This window comes from Leguminivora glycinivorella, chromosome 12 (assembly GCF_023078275.1).
Source record: "Leguminivora glycinivorella isolate SPB_JAAS2020 chromosome 12, LegGlyc_1.1, whole genome shotgun sequence".
NCBI classification, from domain to species: Eukaryota; Metazoa; Arthropoda; class Insecta; order Lepidoptera; family Tortricidae; genus Leguminivora; species Leguminivora glycinivorella.
This window is the reverse complement of record NC_062982.1, coordinates 10,577,317-10,590,049: the sequence shown is the minus strand read 5'-3', so window position 1 is coordinate 10,590,049 and position 12,733 is coordinate 10,577,317. Positions and strand designations below refer to the sequence as shown.

The 12,733-nt window shown below is 35.5% G+C and overlaps 1 protein-coding gene across 1 annotated transcript in view; it reads left to right on the top strand.

The window, feature by feature from the left end:
- Positions 1 to 4,629: 4,629 nt before the first annotated feature.
- Positions 4,630 to 12,733, top strand: part of LOC125231983 (verprolin) — a 50,460-nt gene continuing 42,356 nt past the window's right edge. The window contains exon 1 of the mRNA XM_048137591.1: positions 4,630 to 4,846. Within this exon, the coding sequence (XP_047993548.1) occupies positions 4,630 to 4,846 (217 nt within the window). The remainder of the gene's footprint in view (positions 4,847 to 12,733) is intronic.

The window sequence follows — 12,733 nt, the reverse complement described above, 5'->3', positions numbered from 1 at the left end:
GTACAATGTACACCTACCACCTACCTAATAGCGCTGCGGAAGCCGGTAACAAATTTTTTCACGGTAAGCTCTGAACTGAACCGCGAGCGTAGCGAGTGGTTTGTAAAGTGAAATCTTGAGTGTTGCGAGGGTTTCAAGCGAGGACGATTACATTTTTGGTGTGGTGAAAAATGCCCTCTAACCTCAATAAAAATGCGTTTATTTTTCGCGACGTAAAGTAGCTAACAAACGACCGCATCGTACGGCGACCTTGGACTTTTTTCACGTAAGTGAGAGCGAGGAACAAATAACTCTTTCTTGCTCTCACTTGTAGGATAGTTGTGTATTAAAATATTAGATAAATACGTATAGCCAACATGACGGTGAACACTTGCAATTTTGTGTATTTAAGTTATCTGTGGTAAGGCGCAGGTTCGACAAGACGTGAACTCAATAAACTATTTGTGGCGAAAACGAAAAACGTTGCCAGTACCGTTTTGTGCAGTCTGTATGTATATGTTTATTGAAAATGGCTGAACAATGTACCCAGTGAGAGTAACTATTTTTACATTTGTGCTATGTTTAAGTTTAGTGGCGTGGTGAACCAAGGCTTAGTGACTTTGGCCGTAATAAGTTAACAAGCAATCGCGGAGAATTCCTACAAAGAAAACTTGTTCTACATACAAAGGTTAGTGTTTTTACGCCGCCCACAGGTTTTCAAGCTGTATCTTTTTTATTGATAAGATTTTCTTTATCCGATTATTTATGACCAAAAGAATTTCTTTTAGGCCACATGTTAGGTAATATATATTGGGATATAATCTTATTTAGTAATGGTCAAGACAAAATTCGTATATGACATCATGTAAATCAGCTGTCATTTCGTTGATTGTATCGGTGTCTGTAATCAGACACCTTCTGTATTAATTATTATTAACTTTCTGGAATCTGTGCAGCGGACGCCGAAAATGATAACTGTATATTGTCTAGTACATTGAAATAATTACCACGGTCGTTGGTTGCCAACAAGTCTTATTCATAATGTTATGTTTAGACGCAATAGACTTTCGTTGAATAAATAGGTGACGGATTCAGTAAACAACATGTACAATGAACGCATGTTTCTTTTACATTGTTTATCAACATAATAACTACACTAAATCGTCGATATTTTAAGGGATTATAATATTACAATATGAGATAAACTTGTTGAGAAACTACAGAAACCTATTTACATATATTTCTTATCAGTTTTTGCATTAAAAGCACTTCATGGACATTCTAAACAATTTTCTTTCTTTCTTCAAGGTACCTACTAATTTTAACTTTTTTATCAAATATTCAAATAAAACTGGAAAAAGTAACACTTACATAATTTGTATAAAGTTTACAAACATAGTAAAAATTTGTTTGCCATATGGGTAAATGACTGCCATCCTGTAGATTATATTTCTGTGTTGATTGTTTGGGTTTATTATTAAACCAGGGGCCCATTTCTCAAAACTGAAAGTAACAAGTTACATCGGAAGTCTCTTTCCAACTTGTCACATTAGACAACCGCTTGTAATCTGTAACTTGTAGCTTCGATAAATTACTTTCAGTTTTGAGAAATGGGTCCCAGCTTAGTTGGTATCAAAAGCCTCTAAGAGGGCTTTCGTGTTAAAAATAGTGAAATCGCAACCGAGCGCTTGATCATACCGTGTGTGGTATCAAATTAAAGGGCTTTGCGAGTAGTTTATAAATATATATCACATTATAGGACTTTTTCTACTTGGTCTAACAAAATATGAGAAAATGTCCAAAAGTGGTAATAATTGTACCGGTGAAGGCTCGTTTTCAAAAAATTGGCAAAAATCAATAATAGCAATTTATAATCAGTAAGGCATAACAGCAATTTAAGTAAACGTTGCAGATTAATTTAGTACAAAACTTACTTCGATGTGATGTAGATTTTCAAAGAAATTGTCACTTAATTTTAGGTAATTTCTGAAAAAAATTGAATTCGCCTTAGGCTAGTTTATTCTTTTTCAAAAACTTAAAATAAAAATCTAGTCTGAAATGATTGTGGCACAGGATATGCGAATTATAAATTTACCCGTTTTAATATTGAAAATTGTCCAAATTTTACAAATAAGATCGACTGATTCAGCTCTATACATGCGTTTTTCTAAACGTGCATTAGAGAAAAATTCATAATTAATTTAGTGAGTTAGTTTTCAAAAATCCAGTCTTATAAAAATCAAGATAATAAGATGCTCTAACTGGAACTTGAATTAAATAAATCTATTGGATAACGGAAAGTGTAGTATTTCACCGACTAAAACTATCAATTTTACATTCTTTTGACGTTTTTTTTGAAAGCAGCCTTAAAGTGCCAGGATGTAGGGGAATGACTGGACAACCTTAGCTTTCATTATGGCCAGTTTACTTCTCATTGCAATTTTGATGTGAGTGCTAACCCAAAGTGGACCAAAAATTACTTTGTTATCATTTTATTATGTCCATAAAACTACCATAACACAGTTGCCATTAGATATTTATATTGAAGCGGCCAAACCTGCTATTTGTGAATGCATCTGCTACAATATATCTGGTCACTGTACAACTTACAGAAAATAGGTACTTGCGATTTGGTTCCATTTGATATTGTTCCAGAATGATTTAAAAAAATATGTTATTATCTGTATTCACAAATGTGTAATAAAATTGTATTGCTATATCCATCCCGCACAGCTGTCAATGTCAGTATGCATTTGTGACACCAATATAATATTGTGTTCATTCCATGCTTTAGAATAGCAATATAGGTTGGTCAATTTTAAAAATCCTTATTGAAAGTGTTTTGTTCTATCTATATATTTTTTTTATGATTAATTGATTATTGAAAAAATTGGTATTACATCAAATGATTCCCATTGAAAAGCATACAATGTTATATATATATATATATATAAATGTTAAGCATTATTTATAAACCTAAATTTCATTTTTGTTTAATGACTTCAAGTCAACTTCACTTACATTTGTCAGTTTCTAAAGTCATGGTTTATTAATGCATTTATTGTTTACATCATCACTCATGATATTAAAGTAGATAGAAATAATCTGCAGTTGCATGAAATATAAAGTTGACTCGTGTATATTTGTCTTGTCCGAACAGATTATGACAACTGACACTTTTCTCAATGTCTTACTCTTATAGTAGACGGGCATTAGTTATTATTTTCACATCATTTGATCTTACACCAAATGTCCTGGTAATTTGTACAAATTTGAAGATATAATTGATGTGTCCGTTACTCTGTTCATAACTCTATGGTCTTTCAAGCTGGGTTATTTATACAGGTGTTTGTGTGGATATAGAGTCAACTCGCATAGGCCTTCATTTTGATATTGAATCTTGCTGGAATACTTAAAATAGATATTTTAACAAATGTTGTAAACAATATCTTTATATTGTTATTTTGGAGGCTGGTCCGATAGACAGAAATTACAATGATATTTTGGTAGAAAATTCTATATACATATGGTACAAAATTAAAAAAAAAACTGGGACCCTTACCCTTTGGTACATAATATTACTAAAGATAGTATGTTTAAACTTTTTTATACTAAACCTTAACAATTTTTTGGTAAACAATCATACAGCCTGCTTAGTGGTTACATAGTCAGATGGTCACCATAGCTTTTATTAAATGACATCCTTCATAATGACAGCATTTGATACATTTTTCTATTAGAAGTATAAATGAAACAAAAGTTTGATATAATATTATTATAATCTTCCTCTTTAATATTTTTACCTATTTTCTCATAAATTTCAGATAGATACAAACTTTTTGACAGCCCTTGACTGCATTGATATAGAAATTAAAGTCACTATATTTTATAATTTCTTTTAAGTTTTCCTTATACACAAATAGATGAAAAGCTCAGAAGTCCCTGTATGATTTCTCAACATTATGATGTGGTATGTGGGATAGAATGTTATTGCCCAAACCAAACCTAGTTGTCCCTGGCCCGCTTTTTAAATTGTTATTTATAATGCAGTGGAAACTTTTCCTTCATATCATAACTATTTGGTTAGTTTGTAACACAATTGGGATGTTTCTATTATATTACTAAATACATACTTGCGTATTATTGGCGTAATTTTAAGGGTCTTTAGACTCTTGACTCCAAATAACTAAACTAAGTCAAATATGATTTGAATCTTCCTCAACAATCTATGATAAGTGGGAATCACATGAAAATCTGTTCAATAGTTTATTGAGATTTTCGTGAATATGCAGACAGACGCAGGGCGATTTTATTTCATATTAAATATTTAAAGTTAAACGTATAAAAGACGATTGCAATTTGCAACTCCTACTCCTAATGAATGTCTAAAAAGATATATAAATACAAGTTGCGAACAATATACCATAATATTAAACGCCGCCGTCAAAATACCGCTCCTACGTGACAAAAGTCGCAATTAGAGGTAGTACAGTGACATCTACGTAGATGTATCACGTATAGTCGCGTAGAAGCCTTTAGGATGCAGCCTTCGGAAGCAGCGGGTAGGCTTAACCGGGGTAGCTAGAGCCTGTGATGCGCGGGCGCTGCGCGCGGGCAGTTCGAGCCATGAGTCACAGCCGCCCAAAATAGATGTGGAATGGGCGCCGCCTATCGGCTCGGGCGGGCGGCGTGGATCAGTTTAGTGGCTGCATCGCCGCCACCGCCACAGGAGCGGTAGAGCGGTACCTTGCGCGCGCGCATAACACGGTGGCGGCGCCGGCGCGGGATGCGCTGCCATGCCGGTACGACACCGCGAGCTCGGCGACGAGATCGCACCCCGAGCCGAAGCGCTGCAGACACTGCGACGGTACCGTACCTCATGTTTATAACAATTTTAAAAAACAAATATCCTAGAGGTTTTGCAGATTAAAAAATGTGACGAAGTGACAGACTGCGCTGCCAATCTTGTTTAAGCTCTAGTCTTTCAGCTTTCGAAAGAAACTTACATCTATTTAGTAGAAAAGAAAAAATAACACGTATACAGATGAATGAAAACGTTATGATTTGACAGACGCTATTCACTGTAAACCTGGTTGCAGCACTAGTTTTAAGCATACAAATTTTATGATGCGATGTTTAAAAAAAACTATTTATCTATTCTACTTAGTACCTAAGGTTATCAGTTCGCTGGATTCGGTATGCCAGTTAAAAGCAAAGAATGACACCGCTGAATAACTGATAGGCCGATATCCTCGAGGGGACTGGTAATCAGTGGGATCATTAACTGAAATATATGTTATAAGTTGTATGTCAAAATACTACGTTAACTACAAGTTGATATTTATTTATGATCCCTGTGGCTGGAACTTCATTACATTTGTGGTGGATAACCAAACCACAATAACTATAATTTATAGACTGTAGCTTTAACTTTAACAGTTTGATGAACATTAATAACTTCAGTCTCGTTTATCAACCTGTAACCGAGAGCCAAACGTAGGTTAAGCGTCAAAATGATAGTCAGAGTAATTGACATTTAGAAAGCTCTAAAGACAATTGAAAAGTTATATATAAAGTTCTTACCATTTAATTTTCGGTGTCTATCAATATCGGCAGGAAAACAATTATACATATACAGACAATTTAAATCATTATAATAACACTAGCTTACTTATTTAAATAAAATAAACTAATTATTTAAACAGAGCGTTTAATTTATACTAGCTTTTGCTCGCGGCTTCGCTTACGTTAAATTAGAAAATTGCGGAATGCTCCATACAAACTTACACCCCGTTTTAGGCGAGTGGGGGGTTAGAAAGAGACAAAAAGTAGCCTATGTCACTTTCCATCCCTTCAACTATCTCCACTTAAAAAAATCACGTCAATAAGTCACTCTGTTTTGCCTTAAATGACGGACAAACAAACAGACACACACACTTTCACATTTATAATATTAGTATGGAGTTTACAGTCTTTGTTTAGCTCCGGTAAATAACATATTGAGATAACAATGGTCCAAATTAAATTATTTTCTATCAATAATCAGCCGCGAAAGCTGAAGTAGCAGGTTCAATTCCAGTCCGTCTGTTCTAGGTACATAATAAAAGACAGACGTTATTTTCACCCTATTATTTAATGAACACTAAATTTAATTTCAAATGTTTTCCTAAATTATTCACCTTCGCCGACACCTAAATTTAAATTACTATTACTGTCACGTCGCAAGTTATTATGTCAATCAATGAATAATAGTGTCATAATAATAGGTAACCGTTCGGTCTTAGAAATGTGCCATTGTTTCAAATAAGGTACATTTTTATACGGCTAACAATTTTGCGTATTAGATATAATAATACTCGCAGTTACAGTACTTACAGCCCCTTTCAATAATATTTTACTCTTCGAAGACTGAAAAACAGGCTCTTATTTATGGCTCTACAAGTAATATGTCGGATATTTATGTGGCCCTTTCTAAGTTAGGTACCTACGTGCTATAGCAGATGTGTTTAGTCGTATTAAATTAATTTCATAAAGCCAAGAAGAACAACTCGAAATCGTAAAAGGGGTAAAATAGCAAAAACGGACTAATTACCGGTCAGTGGAGGGCTGACACCATTTCCCCCCGAAAAAAAAACTTCACTACAAATGACTCTCGCGATAACTATCTCTATTACGACGGGTATAACGGCGATATTCGCAAGGTGGACGTTGGTCTATATAGGTGGGGGTACAGCTGTCAGTCAGCGACGCACGTGGTGAGTGCGCGGGCGGCGATTAGCGCGCCGTAATTACACGGGTCAAACGTTCCGACTACCAATTATACGATGTCTTCATAAACAATCACCTATCGAGGTGATAGAAAGTGATAAGAATCAATGAACTGTCAACTGATTATAGGCAATAAGCGCTACTTATGCTGTATGTTACGTCTTCACGCATAAGCCATTGAACCGGGTCATGTGTCATGTATAGTTAGTTCAGTTCAAGTTATCAATCTACGTCTACGTAGACGAAGTAGTAAAAGCAGAAGCTGGTAGAAACGAGAAAAACTTTGCAGTGAAAAGGATTTAATCTTTCCAACACTGAAATATGTTACAATATCTTCATAAACAACCATCTGTTTGATAACGAATACAGTTATGGATCAACAAACTTAAATCGGATACCGTATAAAATTATGACGAATTAGATTGGGATTAGAGGTCAACTTGGTAGTGGAAATTGATTTACACGATTGAATCCAACGCTCCAACATCTTTCGATATTACAAAAATAGTTTGTCTAATAAATTTGTCAAAAGGGAACTGGCTTGCAGTGATTCTGATAACGAATTTAATAATTCGTGCCTGTAACTGCTACTCGGCGACCTAGTGGTTCCAAAGTCAAATAATAAAGTGGTGAAACGGGAGCAGATGTATGTATAGCGGATGAATTCACATACAGCGTGCTTGGTAGTTGAAACTGAGTCTTGAGCGTTTTAGTGCTTTAAAGCCAAGTACGACTAGCCATGAGCACTTCCTAATCGTCACTTACAAATGCCATCTTAAGATAAGTCTTCAAGGCACACCTAATAAAGTGGTCAAACGGGAACAGCCCTGCAATGATAGCGGATGATTTCATATCGCGTGCCGCGGCTGTCTCGCGTCTCGAGCTATCCTAATTAATCGGCGTCTGCACCGCGCCACGCCGCTTAACGGTAAGCACCTGTCACTACCGCGATGTTACCGAAACGAAACAGAGAAACAGTTTACTACCGCTGCAACTAAAAACGCTTAGAGCATCTGGCATTTTGTATCTACTCATTGTCTTGTCGATTATGGCAAACACGTTGAGAGGTATTTGCTTCTCTGGTATGTTTCTTTACTCTTATACCACACAAGACCTGCTCTCACGTGCCTTTTTCGAAAGTAAACTATATCCAATTATTCCAATTACTGTCTGTCTTTAATTCTGTCGCCATTATTTGTCAATATAAAACGGTAAAGTTAAAATTGAGAACAAGTTTTGCAAGTAGTGCAACAGGTTGTATGCTAAGATAAGATGGCACGGTTTTGTTCTCTGTAAAATTGAGTTTCAGTTGTGTTCTTATTTATAAAGCGGTTCAGTTGAAGGGCTGTAATTGTAAAAACAATAAGCATTTGTTTGTGCCTATAATCGATTCAAACGAAACTCAATTATCGGAATAAGTAATAACTGTTTCGTCGAACAAAATTTATAGTGCATAAAAACCTATTGCGCGTTTTCAGAATTTACGTTAATGATTGCCCTAGTAAGCTGTAACAGTAAACATATGGGGTTGAATGTGTATATTACTTTAGCCGCGTGCGCCGACACGCCCCAGTTATGCAAGTGAGACACCAAAAAACTACATTACCATATTTTAGGCTCTCTACAGATGTAGTACTGTTCAAATTGCAGCGGTTCAACCTCGTATACTTGATGCGTTCTAATATGAAAGTTGGTTAGTGTAACCCGAAGTATGGTTAACGCATGTTACGATGCGAAGTCCCGGGACCGAATTATCTCTTTACTCACACGATTGCATCTACGCGTGTGAATGGAATTCGCACGGTGCAACATTCTTTGACACAGATATAAATAATGGATTATGTATCAGGAATGTAACCAAGTAATAGGTATGTGATCTACATGAAGGTAATGGAATACAGAACTGAAACTAAAATTTTCATTTTCCAGAAAACAAACTTTGAACAAAGAAAATAACTCCTTGTTATACACAATTTAGGCTAACAGACACTTGTTTTTACTAGAACTCCTTATTGTAATGTGATGTCAATTTTAAATGACAAACATAATATTATACCTATTAAATTTATAGAACATTATATTTACAACCATATTACTAAACCCATGTACACATACAAGCAATGTAAACATTGAAATTATAAGAACACTATCTTTCGCCCGTGGCTTCGCTCGTGTTAAGTTCGAAAATTGCGGAATGCTCCATACAAACTTCCACCACCCATTTTAGGGAAGTGGGGGGTTTGAAATAGACAAAAAATAGCCTATGTCACTCTCCATCCCTTCAACTATCTCCACTTAAAGAATCACGTCAATTCGTCGCTCCTTTTTGCCGTGAAAGACGGACAAACAAACAGACATACCTACACACTTTCCCATTTATAATTATTAGTATGGATGAACAAGTTATTTTTTGTTTAGTTTATTGAAAAATTCTATTAGCCGTGATAATCAGCTGGGATAAGCGCCAAGACGAAGACGATGTATTCTTTTTATGGATAATCAAAGCAAACATACTCATTGTAACTACTTTGTAAGTCTATTTTATAAAATTAAAACTATAAACGCGTAGATGACCTACATTGTTATTCAGAAGCAGTCATGTCGGCGAGCATTCTTAAACAAACAGAGATAAAATCTGGTTTAATTATACCGTACCATTAACATAACAAAGGTTTGTAACGCCAACCTTAAAACCACAACTAAGGAGGTGCGGAGACATTTTGGACGGAGACAACATGTTTACGAGATCTCAGTCACAGATCGCTTACTAGACAGATCAAGACTTGATCTGTCTAGTAAGCGATCTGTGACTGAGATCTCGTAAACATGTTGTCGTAAAATCATCGTTTTCGGAATACCGCTCTTATTATATCCTGAGTACTTAGTACTCAGGATATAATAAGAGCGGTATTCCGAAAACGATGATTTTAGTTGGGTCCACAATTCCACCCTGTCGAACTGTAAATAACATGTACAGATGAGCGTATGGTGATTGGCGTAGGATCAAATCGATTAATGTAATCTTAATAATTGCATAGCCACAAATTAGACAAAAAACGGTAAGCTAAATGAGCTAAATTAGAAGCAGAACACCGGCTAGCTTTTCGATAGAAAACACTCGCTTCCAGATATCTTTTAGCACCCAAATTTGTAACAAAAGCGTTATTTAAAAGCCAAATCTAATAACAGATTTATATATAACGATTTTAAGTATTTTTCATGTATATTAGTTGCGTTGCGGCGTAACGGTCATTATACTATTTATGATACTTATAAATAATGGCTTGTATCTAATATTTATGAGCCGTAATTGGCTCCTTTAATGATCAATACTGTTCCATTTAATTCAGAGCACGGCGTCAACAATATCGGTAAAACGTGTGCACGTGCGCTGTCGGACACTTATGAATGAAATCCGATGTACCGCATAACACAATTCGCAAGTCCCATTTGTTTTGTAAGTAGTTACAACGTATTTCGTTATTGTTATGCAAACATATCTTTCAACTGATACAGAGTCTACAGGAGGCAGTCTACGTCCCGGTTACATAAGACGGCCCACTCGGGAGCGTTCTGGCCACTATTTATATGCACTTTCCATTCCCGGCCGCCGTGACACATATTACTTACTCCAGTGAGTAAGGGTGGCTAAAGATATACCTAGCGGCCTACGTATGCTGGATCTAGATCGTGAAGCGTGGGGTTATCGTTTAACGTTGCAGTTTTTTTATTGTTTACGATTGTTACATGAGGAAACTGACTAGTTTTCGTGTCTGTCTGTTTAGAATATATTTCATAGTTTTGATGTTTTTACACAACTGTTAACAGTAAAAACGGCTAGCTTTTTGATAGATGTTGAAAATAGAACTTTATTTAGCAATGGAAACCAGTAATTTTGGGTGCGAGCTATACGATTATCTGAGCGCTACCATTCTATCATTATTATTTTAGCCAAGATGACCAAGTGTAGTCACTAAAATGGTGGATCAGTTTTGTTAGGTGGGTCGGAGTCCAGTCAATTTTGGCAATCACAGACCTATTGCATAAATTCAGTTCTCTAAGAAATAGTCTAATTATTTCTATCATTTATTTCATAAGTCGTCTCTGATAAATTTAGACAATGACGGATTATTTTATTTAAAAAACTATCGTAAACACACAATAAAACCAACAAATGTCATCATACAGCAATAATTCAAAGCTGGTTAAAAGATAGCGGTTATTTTGACACGTTTAGTCCTATTAGTGGGTCGTTTACGAGTCACTGACGACGGCCTTGTTTTCCCTTATTCTGGCTCCAGTCAAGGATGTCGAAAGAGGGGCCTTGTTTGTTCGAGAATAGCTATAGTTTATTTTATTACAGTAATATATGTTCGAATGGTTAAATAAATCATATTATATATTGGTGAAAAATGTCAATTACAAATGTTTTGTTAAGGAAAACTCTTTTTCTATGTCGGTCCCTTGGCTTAGCACCTTCAGTTATTTGTTTGCATAGGTTTTTATTTTCCGAAGTTCTTACCGATTGTTCTCCACTGTACGTCGAAGGCCAACAGATAGAAGCATTAATTGCTTTTGAATATCTTGGACTTGTATTAAAGTGCAATGTGTGCACAACTTGTAGTGTATTTGGTAAAAAAATGCAGCAGCTAAAGATAGTGCAGCGACTGGAGGTGGACAAGTACTCTCCTGTATTTAAAATTTCATTACTATGTCAAGAGAGAACTTATTTTCTTCAACTCTGGTTCTACAGAAGAATGTAACTGAAGCGTTGTTTTCAAGCTGGGCGGTTTAATCATCCGCCCACGCCCGCCCCGGCGCATCACGAGATTTCCTTACTCAAGTACAGGAAAAGCCATTAAAATTTTAAACGCCATCAATGCTCTAGTAAACAACCTCCCACCTTTGCTTTTATATCTATCAAAATCTTTCGAGAAATGCTACCTTAAAGAGATGCTTGTATTTTGTACAAATGTAGTATCATGTAATTGTGGGTTTAGTAATAAAGAGTTTCAACATATAGGTAGGTTGTATAAGAATTAAGAATCTTGATCAGACGAAAACAACCAGCATACAGCAGCATCAGAACTGTTCCCATAAGAGTGCTTAGTGTCAATCTGTCAGTACAATCAGCCAAGCAGATTCCTAAAACCTTATATTTAATACCTACCTACCTACCTCTTAAAATACAGTAAAATCAGGCCAAATATGAGTACGATCCTTGCAATCACGAGTATGGAATTTGTAATTTTCCGCCCAAGTCGGAGTGAGATCTATTTATGCACCGAGCTGAAAGGTCGGGTTATGCGAATTGTGTCGCATAAGAATGGAATGTTTGCGTAGATGAGTTACAAACAATGCATTATTCCGGCTACTGCCTGCTGTGGAGGCGAGTATACACAGTAACACATTAACAGTTCGATTTCGGGTTAGTGTCAGATGAACAGGAAAATATTTAATCCTAACTCCACATGATAGCGGAAATTTATTGTCCTTATTATTCAGATTTCAGATTTCAGATCTTTATTGGTAAAAAGTTATACATTTTTACAAGTCATATTAAAACAGCAACATGCATTTAAGACTAAACTTAAATTATGCGATTAGTATAATATATTATTACAATTGCGCGATAATCATAAATTCAGTTAGGTAAGTATACATTTCAAATTAATAATTGTTCAAAATTACGTTAAATTAATTTTTTATTATTTGTGTCGAAAATATACAATTTACATCTTATTATTTAAGTTATCATTTAGGTTATCAAATTCATTAATATCATAACAAGCCATTTTTATAAGTAAGGCTTTTAATTTATTTTTAAAAATTGTATCACTGTCTTCATTTCTCATCTCGAGTGGAATTTTATTATATAGTTTTGGCCCGAAGACGCTGAGAGACGCTCGGGCCTTAGCCAATCGTCGGCGCGGGGGCACAAGTAGGTTTTGCGCGCGATACCTATCGCTTCTTATGCCGAACGTTG